The 24,301-nt window shown below is 37.2% G+C and overlaps 1 protein-coding gene and 1 long non-coding RNA gene across 3 annotated transcripts in view; one reads left to right on the top strand and one right to left on the bottom strand.

Annotated features, from left to right (window-relative positions):
- The window catches only part of LOC137852262 (uncharacterized), a 32,219-nt gene extending 17,565 nt beyond the window's left edge, over positions 1–14,654 (bottom strand). The window contains exon 1 of the long non-coding RNA XR_011093749.1: positions 14,313–14,654. This is a non-coding gene — a long non-coding RNA (uncharacterized lncRNA). The remainder of the gene's footprint in view (positions 1–14,312) is intronic.
- Positions 1–24,301, top strand: part of LOC137852257 (macrophage mannose receptor 1-like) — a 59,653-nt gene that overhangs the window by 14,868 nt on the left and 20,484 nt on the right. For both annotated transcript variants that reach the window (XM_068673812.1, XM_068673814.1), the window contains exons 6-15: positions 1,717–1,863; positions 7,028–7,210; positions 12,555–12,712; positions 15,824–15,937; positions 17,159–17,274; positions 18,614–18,762; positions 20,134–20,333; positions 20,818–20,942; positions 22,143–22,230; positions 23,166–23,310. In XM_068673812.1, coding sequence (XP_068529913.1) covers positions 1,717–1,863; positions 7,028–7,210; positions 12,555–12,712; positions 15,824–15,937; positions 17,159–17,274; positions 18,614–18,762; positions 20,134–20,333; positions 20,818–20,942; positions 22,143–22,230; positions 23,166–23,310 — 1,425 coding nt within the window. The remainder of the gene's footprint in view (positions 1–1,716; positions 1,864–7,027; positions 7,211–12,554; positions 12,713–15,823; positions 15,938–17,158; positions 17,275–18,613; positions 18,763–20,133; positions 20,334–20,817; positions 20,943–22,142; positions 22,231–23,165; positions 23,311–24,301) is intronic.

The raw sequence follows: 24,301 nt of genomic DNA, 5'->3' as shown, positions 1-24,301 counted from the left end.
GCCCTGTGTATTCAGGAAGTCCTTGGAAGCTAATATAAAGTTGAGGTTTGAAGTTATGCAGTGGGAATACTCTTCATCTTCACTGAGCATGCCCCACGTATTTAATCTGCAGTAATGGTGTAAACGTACACTCCATCTTATCACCCAGTAGCTTCCTTGTGTAGGTAAGCCCAAACTACATTTTAGGTAGAGAAAACCTCTTTGTAAGCTTTGACATGAATTGAACCACTGTATAAATAGCTCTCCAACAGAGAGAGCACATGAGGAAAACAGATGGGCTGACCTGCAAGTTGCTGTGAGGGTATTTATAGGTCTGTCTTCTAAGAGCACAGGTGAGAATCTGCATGTAACGAAGAACAGAGGAAACCTGATTGTAAGATAGAGCCAAATCAGCAAGGGAAGCTGTTCATGGTTGTTAAAACTGCTGTCAACTCTCACCTATCCTGTAAAGAATTATATGAGTTTTGGCGTAACCAAAATGGGTTCCATTTGTCTTTAACCCTTTAAGTTTCTTAATTTCATTCGAAGGTAATACTCTTATGTCCTTTTAACAAATTTTATGTTTGTAATGTATCCTTCTCATTTTGCTTTGGTTAGCCTATGTTTGTCTCATCTCTATTTTTCTGGATGTTCAGGAGTTGACTCCTGAACTCTCACTAGTACATTTTAAAAGAATTTGTGGAAGCTTCACATTCTTCTGTCTCACTAGCCCTGAATAGATAACAGGAAAAAACAACAACAACAAAAAACAAAACCACAACACAATAAAGGAACTAAGTTACAAACATTTAAACTAAAGTTATGCTGGTTAGGCATTTGGGAAAGCTAACTGCCAACAGCTGAGATTTTTTCATGCATTAAACCAATTAAATTTTTTGTTCTTGAGATAAAAATATTTTTCCTCCCATGGAAAGGACTGTAATTTAAGGTAATGAAATCATAATGACCCAAGACAAATTTCAGTGAATCTTGCACACTAAAAATTATTGTTTTGCTGTGTTTATTGTTGAGCCATTCTGACACTTCCTTGTTATGCAGTGTAGTGACTTGTTGAGATATGAAAGAAAATCCATGTTTAGTTTAATCATAGACCAGATCTTGCAAAGTTCATCTAGTTTGTTGCAGAAATGTGCTGTACGCTACACTTTCTGATTGCCTTCTAGATGTTAGATGTTAGTGCTAATTCTAATCTTCAACTGAAGAGAGCCAAATAACTTGCTGTTGTTGTGTTGTTTAGACAAATGGACAAGAAGTTCACACTAGCAGCATAACCACTTACTATTTTTGTCTTTTATACTAAATGCAGAATTTCACTAGCTTACTGAACAGGTTTTCACCTAAATAATATACTCCAGAGCTGAGAAAGGGAAAAAAACAAATGAAATATGTGCACTGTAATACCTTACATTGAGACTTTGAGCGTGTGAAGAGGTCATTAAAATTGTGAACTGGATAAATATCTCAGCTTGTGGTTGCTATGAGAAGAATATCTGCTAAGAGAAATGAGCTACACCATTTAGGCAAAGGGACTGTTGAGAATTGCAATTGCCAATATACTAACATATCTTGTAATTAATTAAAACATGGAACAAATTAGAATATGTGAGCAATTGGAAATGTAACCACGAGGTGCTTATACTTGGTTATTGTTGTTAAATATATATTTTTTAATTTCTATCTTTTTTGTTTTTGTTTGTTTGTTTGTTTTTATTGAAGGGCATCCTTCTCCAGAACCTGGAAAAATCTGTGCAGCATTAAATCCTGGCAAAGGTGCTAAGTGGGAGAATCGGGAATGCAATCAGAAACTTGGCTACATTTGTAAACGAGGAAATGCTACTTTAGAATCTTTCATTGTTCCTACAGGTGGGTTTGGTAATAATCCCCTAAGAAATAATTAATGGGCAGTGTTTTTTTTTTTTTTTTTAAATCTATAATTCTAATAGGTATTTGTTATTACAGATGGTAAAACTGACCAAAGGTCATGTCTATGCAGAATGTTGCTTTGCTGAGATTCCCTGCAAAAGTGAACAGTGTGTACTTCCCCTTTATTTTGGCCTCCCTAATTCCTGTGTAGGCATCTTTTTTTTCTGTAAGATGCAGAAGTGGTTGAGTTCTCTTTCCAAAAACAAAAAGAACCGTTAGATTTTGTAGTGTCGTGGTTTAATCCGGCCGGCAGCTAAACACCACACAGCCATTCTCTCACCCTCCCCCCTCCCTCTCTGGGACAGGGGAGAGAAATGGAAAGTGAAGCCCGTGAGTTGAGATAAAGACAGTTTAATAAGACAGGAAAATAATAATAATAATAATAATAATAATACAATGATGATAATAGTACTACTAATAATAATGTGTACAAACAAGTGATGCACAATGCAATTGCTCACCACCCGCTGACCGATGCCCAGCCTAACCCCAAGCAGTCTGACCCCCTCCCCCGGCTAGCCACCCCTATATATTGTTTAGCATGACGTCAGATGGTATGGAATACCCCTTTGGATAGTTTGGGTCTGTCCTGGGTCTGTCCCCTCCCAGCTCTTGCTGCACCCCTAGCCTGCCTGTTGGCAGGACAGAGCAAGAAGCTGAGATGTCCTTGGCTTAGTATAAGCACTGCTCTGCAACAATTAAAATATCGGGGTGTTATCAGCACTCTTCTCATCCTAAGCCAAAACACAGCATTCTACCAGCTACTAGGAAGAAAATTAACTCTGTTCTAACTGAAACCAGGACAGTAGATAGAATATAAAGGTAAATTATTTATTTATTTTTTATAAGTGTGATTATCTAAAGCCTCATGTTCTCATTGAAACAAATCTATTTCTTCTTGTCATTTGTTCTACTTATGAAACAGAATAATTTTCACAGTGCAAGTTGGTAGTGGAATTTTTAAAAACTCTTTTAATATTTATAAACACATTTAAAATATACATACATATAAAATTATATATATATATATATATATAAACTATTTCACCTGATTATAAAATTATTTAAATTATATATATATAAAGACACTTTTTCGGAAGAAATGTAATTCTGGCATTTGCTTAAAGTACACTGGAGAAACAAACCAGCGAGAGGTTCTCATAGCTTTATTTAGACCTGATTCCCTATTTCTATAATTTATCTTGTAGCTTCTTCCTTTGTTTCTTCACTCTTTCCTTCTTTTATCCCTTACTTCCAGGTTTATTTATTTTTCTAGAACATACAGGTGTCTCCTAAATCCATTGACATTATTTTGCATAGGTTTTAGAAGCAGACAAACTACTACCATATTTCCACTCCATTTATTAATATACATTATTGGCAAACCAGATGTCAATTGCTGAATTTCCAAAATATTCAGCTTGAAAACATTTTAAAATGTTTTCTCCTGCCATAGCCAATATATAACCAGCCCAGTCAAAACCATTTGGAACAGCCTCCTGGCAAACCTGTTTTGCTTTATTGCAAATAGAAAAGAACACAAGAAGTAGCTAGTGTATCGTTAACTAAATATTGAAATAACTTAATATTAATTAAATAATACTTCAGTATTGAAATCAAGCATATTTATTGCCTGAGTTGGGAAAGACTTTAGTGCATATTTTAATGCTTTCCTGAATTAAATTGCAAACTTTTGTTAGTATTTATATACATCTGATGACCAGATAGCTTAATTAATTTGGGCTGTCTTAGTTTGTTTAATTAGCTACTGCTCAGCTTTTCAGATTCATACATCTGTCTTTAAACACTGATGCATATAAATAAACTACTGATTCAGTTCTGGCTGCTATTTTATTTTGTTTTAAATTCAGTCTAAATTAAGTGTTAATTCAGGGCTAATGGCCATTTCCATTTTATGCATTAGGCTTTAACTACTCCCTTCCCTCCCCCACCCCAAGTGTATCAATACTTTGGAGGAAGAACACCATTGAGACAAAAGTTTTCAGTTATTCAGAAAATTACTGAGTAAACATGGTGAGGTGACAGATTAAACAGAGATTGGCCGTGGTTCACATCAGAAACTATATTTCCAAATGTCCTGTGGGAGGAAGTCATAAAAAGAATGTGTGCAATCATGCAAGGTGTTAAGTGCCCTCAACTCCTAATGATGTAAAGGAAAACTCATGGCACACGATGTTTTCCTGACTAGGGTTCCTGAGTCAAAATATAAATTAATCACAAATTCATGCATGCACTTAGCAGTGTAAGCATTAAATGCAAAGGCAATCCATTGATATTTTAACACTACAATTAAGCACAACAAATCAGTGTAAATACTGTGGGATAAAAGAACACTTTAAAAACTCAATGTAATTATGCTTGTATTCATAAGGAAGTAGAGAAAAATATTTCTAGAATCTTTATTTTTGTAACACTTTTTGCACTAAGTCTATGGCTGTTTTTTTTTTTCCCCAGAAAAAGTTTTTTCCAGCAGGGGGCCACATCATTATATATATAAAGTCATGTAGAATTGTAGGTTTTCAAAGCATTTGCCCTGTAGTACAGCAAAGTGGATCACTAAAAAACTATTAATTTCATTTGCATAACTTTCCTATTTTTTAATTTCATTTTCTAAAGAAAGGCTGGTCGAGTGTCTACCTCCACCAAGTGACTGACGAAATAGATTTTATCCCAATCGGGCAATGTGCAATGATCTTAAAGTATTAAGTTCCCAAATATTTCATAAAATCAAATATCCATGAGAGAATTAAATGCTCTTAGTGTAACTGTTGTTACTGCTCTTTGAGCTCTCTCTTCCGCGAGAATGGATGTGTGAGAGAGAAATTTTAATGCCTTAATTAAAACTTCAGCTAGTGCTTTCACCCTTTAAACACACAAGTCAATCACTGGGAGATCTTCAGCCTTCAGGAAGCCAAGATTATAGGTTACAAAATTATTTGCTCTCTTTTTGAGGGAAAAAACAACCTCTGTTTCATTTCTGTATGTTGTTCCACAGTATACCACAGTATTCATCAGCTTGTCATCTGGGATAACATTTTTAATATATTTGCACGATTCCCTTTGTTACATCTTATTTGTTTTAATTTGCCTTGTGTCTTTTGCTTAAGTCAGTTAAAGTTCAAGGTTTAGTACCTGTTTCCTTTAACACAAAAAACATACCATACGGCCTTGTATTATTGTGTGTTGTCTTTAAAAGAAGAGGGAAGCACAGAGTTCATTGCTGACTAATGGAAATGAAGAACTGAAGGCTTTCTCTTACTGAGAAATGCCCAGCTATGTCATCCAATAAAACCAAAAGAAACCCAATAAGACCACCAAAGTAACTGGACTGTCATACACTATTCCTGTTTTTCTGTCTGCAACAAATTCCCTGGTATTTTTGGATTTACAACCAAAAGAGTCTCCTAGCCTGTCATGGCTGCTTTAGTGTTTACAGTAATAGACTTGCAGCGTCCTTCAGTCTGGCAGAGAGACTCTTACAGATTTACTGGGGAATAAAGACCTTTGTGATTCTCTTTGTAGCCCTGTCTGAACTGCTTATATCTGTTCTATTCTGTTTACTGCAGAAGGGTGCACAGAGTGTGTTGAAGGAGCATATAAACCTAGACTTTTTTTTTTTTTTTCAGAGCTGCTCTCTGACTGTTATAGCAAACCACTGTAAAATGCATATGCTCAGAGTTGGCAGCAGACATAAGACAAATCAGGCAGCTGTTTAAAGCATTGGACAAACCTCTCCAATAGTATTTGTCACCTCTGTCTCATTTCTCTGAAAAACACCATGTGCAATCAGTTTGTCTTTCCACAGTTTCCCTAGTCTCTACTGCAGTTCTTCATTTCTGTGGCAGGAGTGACAGGGCACTGACCATGCACTGAGCCCTGCCTGGGGTGACAAAGTTCAATTTTACTTGAACTTCTGATAAGATGCTGGCAGCCAACTAGTTTATAGCTGTGCTAGAAATTGGGTTCTGACAATGAGTACCTACTAATTGTCAACATATTCCATCTGCAACAGGGTACATACTTGCAAACTGGGCATGACTGATCGTGACTTGGATGCCTACTTAAATATTTCCATGGAATATACTCCCCTGTCCTACAGAAACTCATTGCTTCTCCTTCCCCAACACATATAAGTTTATTTTGCCAACAGAATTTCTGCAAACCTGCTGTCCTTGTTCTACTCTATATATTGGTGTTTGCTAAACCCGTCTGCAGATTATAAAAATGCTGCAAGAGTCATAATTTGTTTCTGTAACAGTGGTATTCTGTTTATTATTCATTTGGATGGCACTTCTCCTCAGGCTGAATTGTTTGCTGAACAGCAGTGTGGTTGTTGGCAGTATTCTGCTTTGTTCTGCTGAACTCCTAAAAGCAATTTTTTAGGCATAGATCATTTACTTTGACACTGTAATTTTCTCAATGGAGCTTTTAAAAAAGACTCCTAAAGTGGTGTTCTTATCTGGGTTTGTGAACAATCCTGTAGAATCATTTTTTTGTTTGTTTGTTTGTTTGTTTTTTGTTCTTTTCTTCGCTAATCTAGAAAATGTGGCTAGATTAAGCATAAAATGCTTAAAGTCTGCTGACAAAAGGAAAAAAAAAAAACAACACACACAGACACAAAAACAACCAACCAACCAAAAAACCACCAACAACAAAACCTTCATATGTACGTTTTGTAAGCCCAGGTTCTTATCAGGTACCTATGCAACATGGAGACATGGAGAATGAAGAGTTGTGCTGATGTGAGTGCAGGAAAGTGATAGAGCACAGCTCTGTAAACTTTACATTTTGGTATACATGTGTGCTTATAAAAGTGAAAAGTGTGTTTTTGTGGTCAGTTTAAATCTGTCTTTTCACAAGTTTCAAGCACTTGTTTTCAACTGTAGTGTTCCTAAAAAAATCTGGAAGTTTTAACTTTTGATCATACTTGTATATTATCATTCCTTTACATATATTTCAACTCTGCTGTTCTTCATGAAGAAAATATATAATTTATTCATTTGTTAAATTTTTCCTTATGTAATTTTCAGTCTTTAGTTAAGAATAGAATTCTGAAATTCTTCACGGTTATTTTTCTTTTCAGAGACTAATGTGCCCATTAGATGTCCTGATCAATGGATATCATATGCTGGTCACTGTTACAGAATTCACAGGGACCCCAAAATATGGAAAGATGCCTTAACATCATGCAGAAAGGAGGATGGGGATCTGGCAAGCATCCATAATGTTGAAGAGTACAGCTTTATTATTTCTCAGCTTGGGTACCGTGAGTATTTTTTTGCAATAACATAATGACTTCTATACTAAGGAAATAATGTTTTAAATAAGTCTTACCTACTAAGGAAATCTGTTTAAAAAAACAGTCTTTATCACAAGTACAAAAGGAGAATTTTAAACTTCAAAAATATTTGGAAGGAAAATATCAATATGAGAATTAAAACTACACAGACTATGCTGTCATGGAAAAGCTGTTCTCAGTGTTAAGACTTGCATCAAACACAAGCTCCTATTTCTCTGGGTCTGCTTCTGCCTTCTTTTATACAGATTAAGCAATTTATAACCTTCTCAGAAGTTGGAAGAATTTTTACTATTAGTCTGCAAAGATAGGTGAGAGGAGACAATGGTTTTTTGGTCAGAATTTGGGAAGATGTGGATCCTATTACCAGCACTGCCATGTTCCTATATTTCATGTCATGTCACTTATATTTCTTTTGAAAAAGGAAGCCGTCTGTCCCACTATGTGGATTCAGATGTGCCCCATCTGAAATGTGGTACTTAGGTGCTCACATACTCAAGTTGTTGCAAGGCTAGTTAAGCTACAGATGCTGTGTGTTCCTTGAGTCAGAAACAACCATTCTGATGCTGAGGCAATTTTGTAGTTGCTATTGCTTTACGTGGACCTGATTTTGCATTTAGTATCAGACATGACTTTTTGATGGGGGAAACGTTCACAGCTGTGTCTGTTTCATTGCAGTAACTGATCCTGTGTGTGCTTTTAATGCCAGGTGAGTTAGTTTATCCTCACTAAAAGTGCAGTAAGCTGCTTTGGGCAGCATAACAGCAGTCTTGGAGCAGCAATCATAAAACAGCTGGTATGCTTTAGTTTTGTATCCTGTCCAACTCCATAGCAACTTGTGCTTGTCCTCACGTTCATAGTATCATAGAATATCCTGAGTTAGAAGAGACTTACAAAGATCATCGAGTCTAACTCCTGCTCCAAATAGGACCACCCAATAAAAATCAAACCATGTGTCTGAAAGTGTTGTACAAATGCTTCTTGAACTCTGTTAAGCTCAGTGCTGTGACCACTTCCCTGGGGAGCCTCCAGTGAAGTGGTCAGAAGAAGGTCCTGTTCTTTCTCAGTGAAGAATATTTTCATAACAACCAGCCTGACCCTCCCCTGTCACAGCTCCATGCCATCTCTGTCACTTGAGAACAGAGCTCAGTGCCTGCTTTTCCACTCCCCTCGTGAGGAAGCTGCAGGCTGCCATAAGGCCTCCCCTTGGTCTCCATTCCTCTGGGCTGAACAATCCATTCGATTTCAGCAACTCCTCATATGTTTTGCCCTCTACACCTTTCACCATCTTTGTAGCCCTCCTTTAGACACCCTGTGATAGTATTATGTTCTCCTTATGTTGTGGTGCCCAAAACTGCACACAGTATTTGAGGTGAGACCACACCAGTACAGACCAGAGTGGGACAATCCCTTCCTTCAGCTGACTAGCCTTGCTGTGCCTGATATACCCTGGGGTACTCTTGGCCCTCCTGGCTGCCAGGCAGTACACCACTGACTTATGTTAAGCGTGGTATTGGCCAAAACTCCCAGATCCCTTTCTGCAGGGCTGCTCTCCAGCCTCTTGTCCCCCAGTCTGTATGTACAGTCAGGGTTGCACCTTCCGAGGTGCAGAATCCAGCAGAATCTTGTTAAACTTCATGTAGCTGGTGATTGCCCAGGCCTTTAATTTGTCAAGAGGTCTCTGCAAGGCCTCTCCACTCTTGTAACAATCAACAGCTCCTTCCAATTCAGTGTCATCTGCAGATTTACTCAGTCTATCTTCAACTCCTGCATACAAACCATTTAAGAAAACATTGAAGAGAATTGGCCCTGAAATGGAGCCCTGGGGAATCCCACTAGTTATTGGCTGCCAGCCTGATGTAGTCCCATTACCTATAACTCCTTGAGCCTAATCTGTCAGCCAGTTGTTCACCCATCATATTATGTATTTCTCTAGCTGTATGCTAGACCTTTTGTCCAGAAGGATACCATGAGAAACAGTATTGAAAGCTTTACTGAAATCCAAAAACATTGCATCAGCTGGATTCCCTTGGTCAACTACATGGGTGACCTTGTCATAAAAGGAAGTTTGTTGAGCAGGACCTTCTCCTCGTGAGCCTGTGTTGTCTGTGAACTATGACTGTGTTGTCCTTCAGGTATTTTTCAATAAATCCCTGAATAATTTTCTCCATAATTTTACCAGGTACTGAAGTCAGACCGACAGGCTTGTAATTACCAGGGTCTTCTTTCTTGCCCTTCTTGAAAATCGGAACAACATTTGCCAGCTAGTCAACAGGGACCTCTCCAGATTCCCAAAACTGCTGAAAAATAATTGAGAAAGATTTTGTGATGACATCAATCAGCTCTCTGAGGCCCCTGGGATGAATTACATTGGGTCCCAACCACTTTTTTGCATGGAACTTTTATTCTTTCAAATGAGGCAATTAGGAAAGGTGGGACTTCTTGATGAGGCATTAGACATTTGAAAGAAGTTAGGCTCTAAAGGAAATTAGATATATTTTCACCATATTCCTTGGAAGCTGATCATTTCACAGATAGATTAATGCCTTTTCCAAAGGCTTTTCCAAGACTGACTGCACTGGTTTTGTAAAAATGAATGTTTCTGAAAGGCATATAGTCCTGAAGGAAACCAGGCCTCTCACATATGGCACAGTCACTGCAACAGACTATTTTGAAAGTATTTTTTTCAGAGGGGGAAAACTGGAACGACTGAAGAAGCCTTTTAAGGCAATTGTAACAGTATCAGATTGCCATTGCTCACCACTGAGATGAGAACACTCTGTGTTTCAGTGCATAGAAAATCCTGTCTGCATCAAACTCTGCTACAAAAGTGCTGTGCAAATAGAAAAAAGTCCATCTTTGCACCAAGCAATTCACAGTCCCATGATGAAACCAAGCAGTAAGGGGTACAGTGAGATAAGTATTGATGCCAAACTTCTTCAGTTTTTCTTGGCATCACCCCCAAAGGAGAACTTTAGAGAGGAACATGAAGAATAAAAGAGAAGTGCATTGTATATGTTTACACAGAAGTGCAACATCTGATATTGCACAAATGTGGCCCAATGCATATCTGAGAGAGGGGGAAATAACTCAGTTATACTGTTGTTGTGGAAAAAAATCTTGGTATTTAGTCACCTGGCTTTAAAGAAGATCGCAAGACTCTGACAACATTTCTTCTTCAGAGGAGAAAATGTTAGGTAGGAAGAGGCTTCAATAATTCTTGGTGATTTCTGATTTACATGGCTTATTTAGCTGACTTAGATGTAAATATTTTGTTATGGATTGCTGTTTTTTGTTGCTATTACCGTGGTATGAGTCCACCACAGTAGGAGCTCTTGCCACCCAACTCTGTTGTGCTGGGTGCCAAATAAACACAGTCAGATTTTTTTTTAAACAAATAAAAAAAATATTAGAGAGCATGGAAGACAGCAACTAAAGAGGGAACAAGACATTAATGAGCATGATGGGCAGTGAAATAAGAAGAACCTTCAGTTTTGGTATCAGAGGAGAGTTTAAAGGATGGTACTGAGGTGTGTTGTTGGGGGACTTCTGAACATGAAGTGCAGTCTGGAAGAAGGGGTAAAGGTGACTGTTGAAGATGGAGCTGGTGTCCTGTGAGTCTGAGCCCTCGGTACTGGGGGAGAGATGGAAAGGACAGTATGGATGAACTACGAGGGCTGATCATATTCAGGTATAATAAAGACAGGAAGGAAAATGGAGGGAAACAGAAAAGAGGTGACTCCATAAAATTGACAAACTGGGAGGGCGATTTTTGCAGGAACTTGATTTGTCAAAATGGGAAGCCTCTGTGTTCCTGTATCTAGCAGATGGGAGAAATGTCACAGGAGAGTTTTAAGTTGTGGGGGTGTCTATTAAACCTCCACCCAAAAAGTATTATCAGAAAAGGATTGCCTTAAGGGAGATGACTTTTAACAGTGCTTTACAGACTTCTGTTGCTAGTGACAGCAGTAACAGAATAGAAACAGCTCCAGCTTCCATTCAGAGACCACTCTAGCAGCAGATATCTTTATGGGGGGACTCACAATCCCATTTTTAATTTTCATGAGTGATTCCATTGTCAACTTGGCTGTGGTCAGTCTGGACAGAAGATGCTAGAGGAAGACTTCTTCTTCAGAAAGAAATGTGGGAACAAACTGTGAACAGGAGAGTGTTGTACAAATTTTGCACAGAATGAATGCTAGCCAAGGGAAGGACTGTGTGTAGCTGGTCAGTGTGATCTGATTCATAGTTCTGTGGAGCAAAGGAGACATCTATACTGCCTTTAGTCTAGGCTTGATGACAGATTATATGAATTCTATAGCAGGCCTCAACAACAGGGACATACCAGAAGGAAAGCAGGCCTTTTACTACAGTCGTATTCAGATATCCATCAGTCTATATTTTTTTCTCTCCACAAAGGTGCATTTACTTCAAAGTACAGTTCTATCATGCTGCTAATAATGGAATTAAATCTCTTTTATGCTTTTCATAATAAATGCACTTAACAAAGTCATAAAATCAGTACTACAAAGGAATTCCCTTTGATGATGATTGAGTTCACATTCTAAATGCCCATTTTTTTCCATATTCAAATAGATTTTTATTTTTTTTTTCAGAAGAAAATTAGATAATGAACATTATAGTAGCAATATGGTAGAGTACAGAATTTTAAGCACCAACAAATAAACCTCTAAGATACATCTGCTGTAAAGTAAGATAACTGATTATTCCTGCACTTCCAACTAAAAACCATCAGTTTACCCCATTGTGAACTAAAAAAAGTCCAACAACTAGATGAATTTCATTTTGGTCTGAAATGAAACAAAATTTAGGAACATGTAATGGAAAGACTTGCGAGTGCTCTGACTGTCAACTCTAAAAGACAGCACTGGGTGTGTAAGCATTAGAAAAGATGGCACTTCTACTTTCTTTGCTGTACACAAGGTAAGAGGAAAACAGAAGGTAGAATTTTCTTTACATATTGTCAAATCTTGTTGTTTATGTTATACAAGGGTTTTGAGCTGGAAAATGAGAACAAATCAAATTGTGCTACAACATAATTGAACACAGAGAGTAAGTGTGCTGTTTTGTACAAGGCTAAACACTTTTATTGCATTTTCACTAGAGTGAGTGGTCCTTCCTGATGACTAGAGTAGGTATGTGAGGAATGGTGTGCTGTCTTTATGAAACAGGGAGACTTAATTTCCTGTGACTACCTTTTACCCTTCTAAGAATAAATTCTTTGCTGTTCCATGAAGACAAAATTTCCCATCATATAAAAGGATTGTTATCAATCTTGTTAATCTTGTTTTAGAGCCAGATGATGAGCTGTGGATTGGGCTGAATGACTTCAAGGTTCAAATGTATTTTGAATGGAGTGATGGGACACCTGTGACGTACACCAGGTGGCTTCGTGGAGAGCCCACGCATGCAAACAACAGGCAAGAGGACTGTGTTGTTATGAAGGGAAAGGTAAAGTCATGTTTAGCTATTGATCTAATTATCTTATTTTTTATTATCTAATTATCTTTTGGGACTTTTTCTATGCAAGAATACAGGAGTGGGGGATGTTGCTGTTTGAAGCAGCCCATTTTAGACTCTTTTAGGTGTTACTTTTTAGATGAAAGTTCCCTGTTCAAGGTTGCTAAAAGTTTTCCATTGTTGCTTCTTTCAGAAGCAAGTGGTGGCTTTATTTCAAGGTAAATGACCTGCAAGGTCCAGAGATTTCAGTATTTGCATGTGAATTTTGGAAGAAACTTGTAATTACATCATGAAGCTTGTGAACATATAAATTCTTCTCTTCAGGAATCTACAAAGATGTTTTAGATGCATTTGATTTTTATTTTTTTTTATGCTTTAACTGAATATGTTGTATATAGCTACTTTAAGAAAATGCATTAGAAATCACTATTTGATGCTAAAGAAAAACACTATCTTTAGAAGAGAAGCCTTTGTTTTCTTTTTCTAGGCAAAGTAATAAAACCTGGGTCTGGGACCTAGATGGATTAGATATTGTGCTTGTGTCTGCACTGCATGTGAAAAGCTATGAGGAAAGTGTTTAGCAATGACATTAGAGGAGGCCTTTCCTCAGTGACTATGTGCCTACAGTTACAAGGCTGTATTTAAAAAGGCTTCCTCTAGGAATATAAGCAATGATCAGTATCTAGGTGTACTGTAGGAACAGAGATAATCATCTGGTATAAAAGTCAATCAGTGCGATGTTGCAAAACAATATTTTTCCTCTTAGCGATAATTAAAAATATTGAACTTAGCACCTCCTTGAGGGTTTACTTATTTTACCAGCAGAAAAAAAGAGAATTTACCCATATCAAAGGCATCTTCTTATTTAGCAAAATTAACACTTGAGGGCTGTACTTTTGGTGAGTGCACTTCAAAAAGAGAATAGCTACACTTTTTTTCCCAACTGGCCTGAAAACTATACAGAGCTTACCTCTGTGTCGGCAAGCCCACGCTCAGTAGCAAAATTAAAGAAAACAAACTATAGTTCTTGCTTGTAGTTCCCATATTTCTCAAAATAACAAGTCTTAGAATATTCTATCATACCTAAGGAACAAATACACAAATATAGCTTGTTTTGCATTTGTATATTTTTGTATTTTTCATTGACACTGGGGGAAAAAGTCTTTTTATTTTTCAACTCTTCAGTATACTTCCTGGGAAGTACACTATTTAATGACATAAATATATTTAATGGCAAATATCCAAAAAATCTGGAAAGACTTCAGTGTTTATTACCTCAAAATGAGAAGCTGTTTGAGAGACTGTTGTGGTTTATCCTGGCAAGCAGCAAATTACCCCACAGCCATTTGCTCACTCCCCTCTCACATAATGGGGTGGGGAAGAGAATTGGGGGAAAGAGGTAAAACTCATGGGTTTAGAGAAAGGAAGTTTAATAAGAAAGAGAAAGGTGGGAGAGAACAAAAATAAAAGAATACACAAAGCAAGCGATGCACAATGCTATTGCGTACCACCAGCTGACTGATGCAACCCCAGCCTCCTCGCAAAGAAGGGCGGTATGAGAAGCTGAAAAGTCACAGAATCACAGAATTACACAGAATCACAGAATTTCTAGGTTGGAAGAGACCTCAAGATCATCGAGTCCAACCTCTAACCTAACACTAACAGTCCCCACTAAACCATATCCCTAAGCTCTATATCTAAACGTCTTTTGAAGACTTCCAGGGATGGTGACTCCACCACCTCCCTGGGCAGCCTGTTCCAGTGCCTAACAACCCTTTCAGTAAAGAAGTTCTTCCTAACATCTAACCTAAAACTCCCCTGGTGCAACTTTAGCCCATTCCCCCTCGTCCTGTCACCAGGCACGTGGGAGAACAGGCCAACCCCCACCTCACTACAGCCTCCTTTAAGGTATCTGTAGAGAGTGATAAGGTCGCCCCTGAGCCTCCTCTTCTCCAGGCTGAAAATTGATCCTTGATTTAGTATAAGCACTGTTCAACAACTACTAAAATATTAGCGTGTTATCAAGATTATTTTCCTACTAACTCCAAAACATGGCACCCTACCAGCATTATGAAGAAAACTAACCTTCTCCCATTCGAAACCAGGAGAGATACTCTAGATGGAAGAAAATTGGAAGGAAAGTGAATCCAAAGGTGTGAGCGTAGCAACATGGACTAATGGACTCAAAAAACAAGACTTCATTAATTTAGGGAAATTAGGATTTTATTTCTTTTTTTTTTTTCCCAAGAGGTTTAGAGCAACAGCGGTGTGTATGCATGTAGCTGATTCAGGTGTCTGCATCGTTCTGGTGCACAGACACACTGGTTCAGAAGGTGAGACTGAGTGCAGAGGGAGCCAGCCCTGTGACACTTCTGGCTGTGAGGGGCATGGAGGAGTTAGCAGGTGGAGCACTTGCAGAAGGTGAAGAAGAGACTACATCACCAGTTCCAGGAAGGAATGAAGAAGAGAACTGGAATAAGAACCTTTGGAGAGCAAAACCACAGTAATTAATATCCATGAAAGAGGAAGGCCTGCATAGGCTACAACATATAAATCTCCCCAAATTGAGAAGAGCTATATGTGTTTATTGGGGTTGTTCTCTCAGGGCCAAAGTTGAGATTTACTCAGGGGGTGGTGAGGCCCTGGCACAGGTTGGTCAGAGAAGCTGTGGATGCCCCATCCCTGGAGGTGTTCAAGGCCAGGCTGGATGGGGCTTTGGGCAACCTGGTCTGGCGGGAGGTGTCCCTGTCCATGGCAGGGGGTTGGAACTGGGTGATCTTTTCCGACCCAAACCATTCTATGATTCTATGATCTCCCTTTCCTCCTACATGGTTATTAAACTAGTAGTCTTTGTAAAGATAGTGTATTGTCACCTCAAAGCATTCACTTTTCAGCAGGGTTAATAATGAAGGAAAGTGTAAGTCAGTGGGGAATCAGCCTCAGTAGAAGAATGGAGGTTGGAATGAATGGCTACTACTGAAGTTACATGTAGGTTTTACTTCCTTTAAAGGTAGCAAAAAGTTGTTAAATACTTAAAAGCATAGAGCACATAATTTGAAAACTAAATCCAACTTGACTGTGTTGTTGTGTTCTAATGTTCAGGATGGTTTTTGGGCAGACCATTCTTGTGAAAAGAAAATTGGCTACATCTGTAAAAGGAAACCCATGTCAGAAGCTCCAACAGAAGAGGAAACTATTGACACGGGCTGCCAGAGAGTAAGTAAAGGAAAAGTTGTCAGAGCCGAGCAGGCTGCTAAGGATGACTAAGAGGAGAAAATAGCACGTGGATGGCTCTGCAAGGACAGACAGACAAAAAAATGAGTTCTGTTTTGTCACCTTAGAATAGTTGGCTTTCTCATTTCTCTGACAGATGGGTGAGGTGATACATATTAATAGGTCTAGGCTCTAACTGTCATTTAACTGTCATTAAAAGTGTTGTTCCTGCAGTAGACTATTTTTCAGTGATTGGCATTCAGGCCTTCATAAGAAATTTGCTTGCACCAGCAGCTGCTCTTTAGCTCTACCTAAAATTTTCTTCAATATTATTCACAACAGTAAGGGTGTGCTTGTCTTCATGCTGTTCTGGCAGTGCTCCTTCCTTTGAAGAATTTGTTACCAGTGCCTAAGCAAAATAGATCCACTGTGCTCTTTCTGAACTGCTCGTGGATCTACCACTGATTTGGAACCACTGTTGACATAAGTGGTTCCAAAAAACTGACCGTAACTTGTTATGTCCTTTTCCCCAAAGTCTGTTCTACACAGCCACAGAGAATTCTTTGATATGAATTCCCTGTATTTGTGCAAGAGGCCCTGGGAGAAGATAAAGTGATCCTAATGCTTATGTGTGCTGTCCTTGTCTAGAAAACTAAGTGCCTACTGGTAGAAAAAGAAGTCTCCTTGGTGAAAAATTTAAGACCATCTGGGAAAATTTGTGTGAATTGTAGCTGGGTCACAGCAAATTATTCCTCCATAAGCATATTCCTGAGCTAATGACATTTGAATGACAAAACATTAGAAAAGAGTGTTAAAGGTAGTTAATAATAACCAAATGTGTTTGAGATGCCATTCCCTTTCTGAAAAGCCAAGCTGAAATTTACTTCTCATGAGCATTTTCATGATTGCATGCTCATGTGCCAGACAGTCCAATAGTGAACACTGAAGGCCTACAACAAAGCCTCTCATGCCTTTATAGAAGTGAAAAGCACCAATTTATTAATTCATTATATACCAAAAATTATTTTATGAATCAGAACTTTAAAAAATGTTTTTGGCTATTTCCAACCTGCCTTATCCAGTTCAATTGTTCCTTTCTCCAATGGTTAGCTGACAGTGTCATACATCACTTTTTCCCCATATTTTTTAAATTTTTCATTTATTTTTGATAAGCAGTTTAGAAAAGTTATAACATATGTGATCACTTCATGTTTATTTTCACAGGGCTGGAAAAGACATGGTTTTTATTGTTACTTCATTGGAAATACATTTGTGTCATTTTCTCAAGCAAATCAAACCTGTGAAAGGCATAAGGCTTTTTTAGCAAGTGTTGAAGACAGGTATGTGAAAACGGCTTGCACGAGGGTCCCCCTGAGGATTTAACATCTAACATTATCAGAATATCAAAATAAAGATTTTGATTGGATGAAAATCTTGCTTGAGAGGACAGCTATCTGAAGATAGAGAATTTCTAAAGGTTTTTGCATATGCATTCAAATCTAGGAATTCAGTTTATAGTAAAAATAGGCAATGGCTGTAAAATCATTGCTACAGATGGTTAGAATTATTATAATATAATAGAATTATATTTTCTTTCTTTAATTGCAGTGATTTGAGCATGGATTTACTTGAGTGTAGTACACAGAATGATTCTGAATTCTCAAAAGTTAGTTTAAATGAGCAAGAGAACATCAGTTTCACCTATCTGCTCTTCTCAGAACTGAGCTACTTTTTCAAAGTTAAAATGAGAATCCGAATGAGGATAGAAGGGCTTGGTGCCTGAAAATCCATCACAATTCCATCAGGCTTCGGAGTGTGCTAAATTTGTGAGCAGCTGATACACATTATCAGATATGGCATATTGTGAAAATGAGATGGGGTTAAGAAACGAAGCTCACTGCACCTGCAGTCGACTCAGTGCTTTGTACTTTGGCTTACTTTCTTCATTGTAATTTAAATAGGTGTGTTCTAGCCTGAAAATCTGTTGTGGATTGTAACTCTCTAAACGTAGGTAGCACTGCAGCTGTGCTTAAATTGTTTAACGATAATGTTGTAATTGTTTAATGATAATGTGGCTATACGTTGTTATGGGAAAGCCTTTTTAAAATTTGCTCTGATTTTGCAAAAACTGATTGTTTAAACACTGTAATAAACTATGTTAGATTTTGCCTCTTCATAGGTTTGTTTCCAACATAACTTTTCAGGTATGATCACTGGATCTAATTTAGGTTTTTTATTAGTTTAGCAGTTTAGTATCTTACTACTCTGGCCTTCAGTTTGTTGTATTTCCCTAGTAGTGCTAAGACTTCTTTTCTGGTTTTGGTTTTGTCTGTAGAAAGAATTCATTAAATTCAATGGTACCAGAAACTCACAGTAATATAGTAATATTCAAGTAAAGTCCTGTAAAGTTTCCTCCTTCCCATATCCTCTCCAATTTCAAGTCAGTCCACCCTTAAATCACTTTCTTTATTGGGTATCAGAAGAGAAGACAGAATATTCTGTTATTCAAACTTACAAAATAAATATTATGACTGTTTTATTTAGTTTGTTCAGGTAAATCCATCTAAAACATTCATTCAAGAAGGTACGAAGGTAATTCTGAGAAAATAAGAAACTATTAACATCTTTTAAATAAATATTTTAATGGTATTAATTTAACAGTTGTGTTCTTTTGAACAGATACGAACAAGCCTATCTGACTAGTCTGGTTGGGCTGAGGACAGAAAGATACTTTTGGATTGGACTTTCGGATGTTGAAGAAAAGGGAACTTTCAAGTGGACTAATGGCGAATCTGTCTTATTTACACACTGGAATTCTGAAATGCCTGGTAGCTATGACTCTATGCTCTTTAATGAGTGCAGTGCTCAGAAAACATAGCTTGCCACATGTTTTTTTTTTTTTTTTTAAATTTCAATCCATAGCCCCTGCTTGATGCTATAATGAGCGATTGCTTTCAAATATACCTGGCTGCTCTGTCAAGCATGCAATGCTGTTGCTAACTTTCTGCATGGTGCTCAAGTGAGTTTTTAATGTGAGCTCAGAAAAAGCTTTAAAGTGAGGACAAGTTCAGGTTTACTTTCATTCTGCATGTCCTACTCTAGAAGATTAATCTCTGCAGACACACTGTGCCTTGCTTGCAAGCCCTGCCTGTGCAGCATATCTCTTAGTACACTTGCTCACTGCATACATAAAGTGTCTGGTCTTAGAGAAAATGGCATTGTGGGAAAGGAAAAGAGGAAGGTTTGTGTTTAGTCTTTTCAGTTAATATCTTTTCTAGATGAGTTTGATTTCCTTATTTACTATGCTGTGTTGATGAAAACCTTGCTATTTTTTTCCAGTACTAATGAAAAAATAGGAATCAATTGGGGATCTCCTCAATGTATATAAATATCTGAGGGGTGGGGGACAGAGGGATGTAGCCAACCTCTTCTCAGTGGTTTGTGGGGATAGAACAAGGGGTAATGGCTGCAAGTTAGAGCGCAGGAAGTTGTGCACTGACATGCGAAAGAACTTCTTCATGGTGAGGGTGACGGAGCGTTGGAACAGGCTGCCTAGGGAGGTTGTGGAGTCTCCTTCTCTGGAGATATTCAAGGCTTGTCTGGACGCCTACCCTGGGTAGCCTGTTCTGAGGAACCTGCTTTGGCAGGGGGGTTGGACCCGATGATCTTTCGAGGTCCCTTCCAACCCCTACAGTTCTGTGATTATGTGAATGGGAAGCCTTTTTGTCTCTGACATGGTCACATCAGAAAGAGGACAGTGTCTAGCATTCAAGATTCTGGTGTGTTGTATTTGGCTTTCAGGAAATCCTCTGATCCTCAGTAATTGCAGTGCCTTAAATGCTGATTTAAATGCGTCAGGTGGAGTGCTAAGGCTACATGGACTGTGAAGCCAACAGTAGGTCTGCACATAGCCAGCTTATTTTTGAAAATCATTGTCAAATGAGACAAATCTGAGAAAATAGCTCTAAACATATCTTCAGTTTTAGAGGAGAATTAGTAGAATTGGGGAGAATTAGAAGAATTGCAGGTTATAAGGTTGCTTGGAGGCTGATGTGATTTGATGTGAGATATGTTTCCATATCTCACATATGGGTGAACAACAGATATATATATATATATGTATATATATATATTTTAAATTTTTGTTGTTTGTAATGACCCCTGAAATGCTGCTTTTATGCATTCCTGTTTATAACCAGGAAGAAAGCCAGGCTGTGTTGCCATGAGAACAGGAATTGCAGGTGGATTATGGGATGTAATAAAATGTGAAGAAAAGGCAAAATTCTTATGTAAAGTGTGGGCAGAGGGAGTGACACCACCACCTGTTCCTACAACTACTCCTGTTCCCAGGTGTCCAGAAGGCTGGGACTCAAACAATCGTATCAACTTCTGTTTCAAAGTAAGTATGTTGCTTAGTTCTGAGTTAAGGTAGTTTCTATTTGCTGTGCTTAAATGCAATAAAAATTGTTTTACAGATGATTTGCTGTTTCATAAGCATATTTATGGATTGTATGTGGAGGTCTTGTTCCCTTTTATTAAAATGCTTATGGCTTTGTTTACTCCTCTGAAGTCTGATCTTGAGGTCTGATCTTCTGAGCTTAATTTCCCATCCTTTGTCTGTTAAGATTGAAAGTACCTTTCTCTGTGTGTTGTCTTGGAGCAGATACTGCTGTCAGCAATGCAGTCTGCTAACTTGCCTCGAAGACACTTATGTGAAACCTGTTTTTCACACAGATGAATGCTCATTAACCTTATATTCCAAGTTTCTGTAATCCCCACAGAACAAGTTAATTGTAAATGAATTGCTTTTGTGTTGCTGGTGTTTCTTTTTCTTGTGATCTGTATGGTCTACTATATCTGATTGCAAAACATGCTCTCTTTAGCCTTTTTCCAAAGCAGAGCAAAAGAAAACATGGCTTGAATCTCAACAGTTTTGTCGAAGTATAGGAGGAGATCTGGCCTCCATTAACGGTAAAGAAGAACAGTACGTGATATGGCGTTCTATTGCGTGAGTATCCGTGGCATGGTCATCCATCTGCTTCAATTACCCTTTTGATCTTTCTGAAATATTTCATTTTAGGTCTGCATTTTTACTTTAGTACATGCATAAGGTAGTCTTGATTTATTATCAGCACCTGCATCAAACACAGCAAAAAAGCAGAGCTGATGAAATAGCCGTTGTAGTATGACTAGTGGCAGTCACCCCAGAAGCTAATGCTATTGTGAGATACCTCGCTGAGACAACATTTATGATCAGATATAAAAATGTTTCCTGTGGATTTGTGAATATTATAAAATTACCTCAGATGCCAGTTGGTTTAGCATAAGCAAATGTACAAATAGGGAAACAGTCATGATATAAATCTGGTCAATGTTTTGTTTCATTATTTTCTGAACAAATCAGGAAGCAGAGGCAAATTCAGATTCATTTTTTTTCCCTAGACAGAATGTAAATAAAGTTTATAGGTCCCTGAATTGTAAATAAATAAATAAATAAATAAATAATAAGTGAAAGATTTCTGAATGTGTTCAAGTACTGTTAAAAAGATAACACTTGTGATATGACCTGAAGAGGGTGGGCTCATTGAGCACATACATGTGCTGACAAGTGTGTCTAGAAAGCATGACTGAAACATGGCAGCCTTGTAAAATATTGCAACCATACTAGAATCACAGCTATGTACTTCTGGAAAGGAAGAAGTCTCAGATGCTGCATTACCATATATTGACTCAATAAATTCTGATAAATCAGTAAAGTGTGTCTGCTTACAAGAATTCATTTAAGATGATTTTTATTTATTATTTTTTTTTTAATGCAGTTCAACTGAAGCAAGTATTTTTCAGCTTGGATACTGTAAATGCCTTTAAAGAGAAAATGAGAAACAGTAGACATTGGACTATTAGAGAAAAGTAATAAACAACCTTATCAGATTTTCAGCAGTTGGATTGGATTGACACTTTCTGAATAAAGTCTTGGCCAGTGTTTCAATTTATTTGAGTTAATGTATAGTGCTAAGAGCTAGAAATAGTTGTATTTTAATTGTTGTCCTCCCTCATTATTGTTTCTAAGAGTTTTAAGGATTTTTACAGAAGTTTATCCTCTGTTGTGGATGATAGATTTTAAAAATATTGTAACGCCCTTATTAGCTTTGTTTTTATGTTTAAACTTCTTATAATTTGGATATTTATTATTTTACTTTTTGTTTAGGAACAATGGTTATTACCACCAGCATTTCTGGATGGGTTTATATTATTTGAATCCTGATGATGGCTTTGTTTGGAGCGATGGATCTCCAGTGAGTGGTTTAATTATTCACAGGTGTTATTTTGCATTCCCCATGTTTCTCAACTGTGTGTGTTGTAGACGTCTGTGTATAATTTTATGTTTAATCATAATCCTCTCTTGTGTCATGCTCTCTTTAGGAAAGCTTATGAATAACAATTTAATGGCTTGATTTTTTGTCTAAAAGTACTGATTTTTTTATAAGAAAATGTGCATTAAATTATTGAGAAAGTTAAATTCATGTAGATGAAAAAAGTGTGTATATATATATATATATATAATTGAGTATATTGAGTAAATATAGTTTATTATCAATATATATATATACTCCAGTAAAATAGTTCATCATTAGTATTTCTCTTCTTTGCTAATTAGCTCTTGATCTGAAATGGCCTTCATTCCATGGAACTGAAGGCAATTTCTTATGCCAGTGTAGAAAACTGTAGAAACAAAAGTGATTCTAGAGATGTGATTGCATCTCATTCAAGGTTGGTCAAAATGTATTGATAGAATTTTACCGTAGAGAAAAATGAAATTGGTATTCATGCAGGAAAATTAGAATATCAGTATTTTTTTGAGTAAAATTCCAACATTTTTGTTGTGTCTCAGCAATGTCCTACTATTTTACTTGTATAGGATATGTAATTAATTTAATAGCAAAATGTAGCATCATCATTGTTGTTAGATGAATTTTACAGAATTTATATCCTAAAAAAAGATTTCAATATTATTCCAAGTGTGAAAAGAAACAAGTTATCTAAGCTGTGGTCCAGTTCAAATCTGAAAACAAATTTGAAATGTCAGCATTTGCAGGGGGAAGTTCTGATTTCCTTCTATCTCATAGACTGACAGTAGGAACAGATTTTAGGTGTCTGATGCCGTATCTTTCCCCTCTCTCTTGTTATCTGGCTGTACAACAGAATCCTCACAAAACCTTTTCTTTTATAGGTGAGGTATGAAAACTGGGGCTTTGGAGAACCCAATAATTATCAAGGAATTGAACTTTGTGCAGAGATCAGTGGCGATTCCAGCATGCTTTGGAATGACAGGCACTGTGATTATCTATATGGATGGATTTGCCAGATAAGAAAAGGTATTATTGCTTCCTTATGCATATAATAATAATAATATTCTTGGTTGATATTTTTTTTTCCATAACTTTGAGAAAAAAAAAAACTTTCAAAATGTGTTTCTCAGAATGGTTCCCTGTGGAAGGTGAAATATGAAAGTGGCATAATGATTTACCTGTCTTCAATGCATCTGAAGATACAGAGTCCCTGTGGCACCCTGCTGGGAATTCTCACAGATCTTTCTCTGTGATTTCAGAAAGAACAATGTGATTCCTCAAAAATAGGAAATGTTACTTTGAATATTAATGCTTACATCTCAATTCATACTTACTCCAACAAATGGTATTTTGGATTCTTTTTTTTCATGAGTTGAGCTTCTAGTTAGAAGAAAATGGTTCACAAATCAGTTCACGTACTTGAATTTTTGTGTGTGAAAACTCCCTCCTTTACTTGGCTTAAGTACTTGGCTTTGGTCAGATAATTGAATCTATAATTGCAAGATGCAGCCTGATTTGGGGATATTTTATTTTACTTTGGCTGGGTTTTATATTCCTTTGTTGGTTTCTTGCAAAGTCTTCCTGAAATCAAATTTTGGATTCTTTTAATTTTCTGAAAACAAGACAAAATTTGTAATTTTCTGAGTTCCACAAACAGCATATCTAACTACCTTTGAGTATTTTGGAAAATGCTTAGTTAAGCTTTTTGCCACATTCATATACTGTGAGGGCAGGGTGCAAAATAAATATGCCTCATTGGGCTATGGACAACAAACTACCAGATCTGCTTTATGTTGGTAAAAAGGATTTATTGGACAGGGAATATTTTATTAAGTGCCAATATCTATAAGACTCTTTTTACTACAAAGTAAATTGGTAAACCTATAAAGTGAGAGATGTCCTGTTTTAGAAATTGTTTTCCTTAGATGCTGATGACCTCCATGATGCTATCTCTACCATGCCATAACCAAAACAATTAGGGGAATTCTTTAGCATGACATCTTCTTGCTAGAAAGAA

Source organism: Anas acuta, chromosome 2, assembly GCF_963932015.1.
Source record: "Anas acuta chromosome 2, bAnaAcu1.1, whole genome shotgun sequence".
In the NCBI taxonomy this organism is placed as follows: Eukaryota; Metazoa; Chordata; class Aves; order Anseriformes; family Anatidae; genus Anas; species Anas acuta.
The sequence above is the reverse complement of the archived record's forward strand: the minus strand, read 5'-3'. Positions and strand labels throughout refer to the sequence as shown.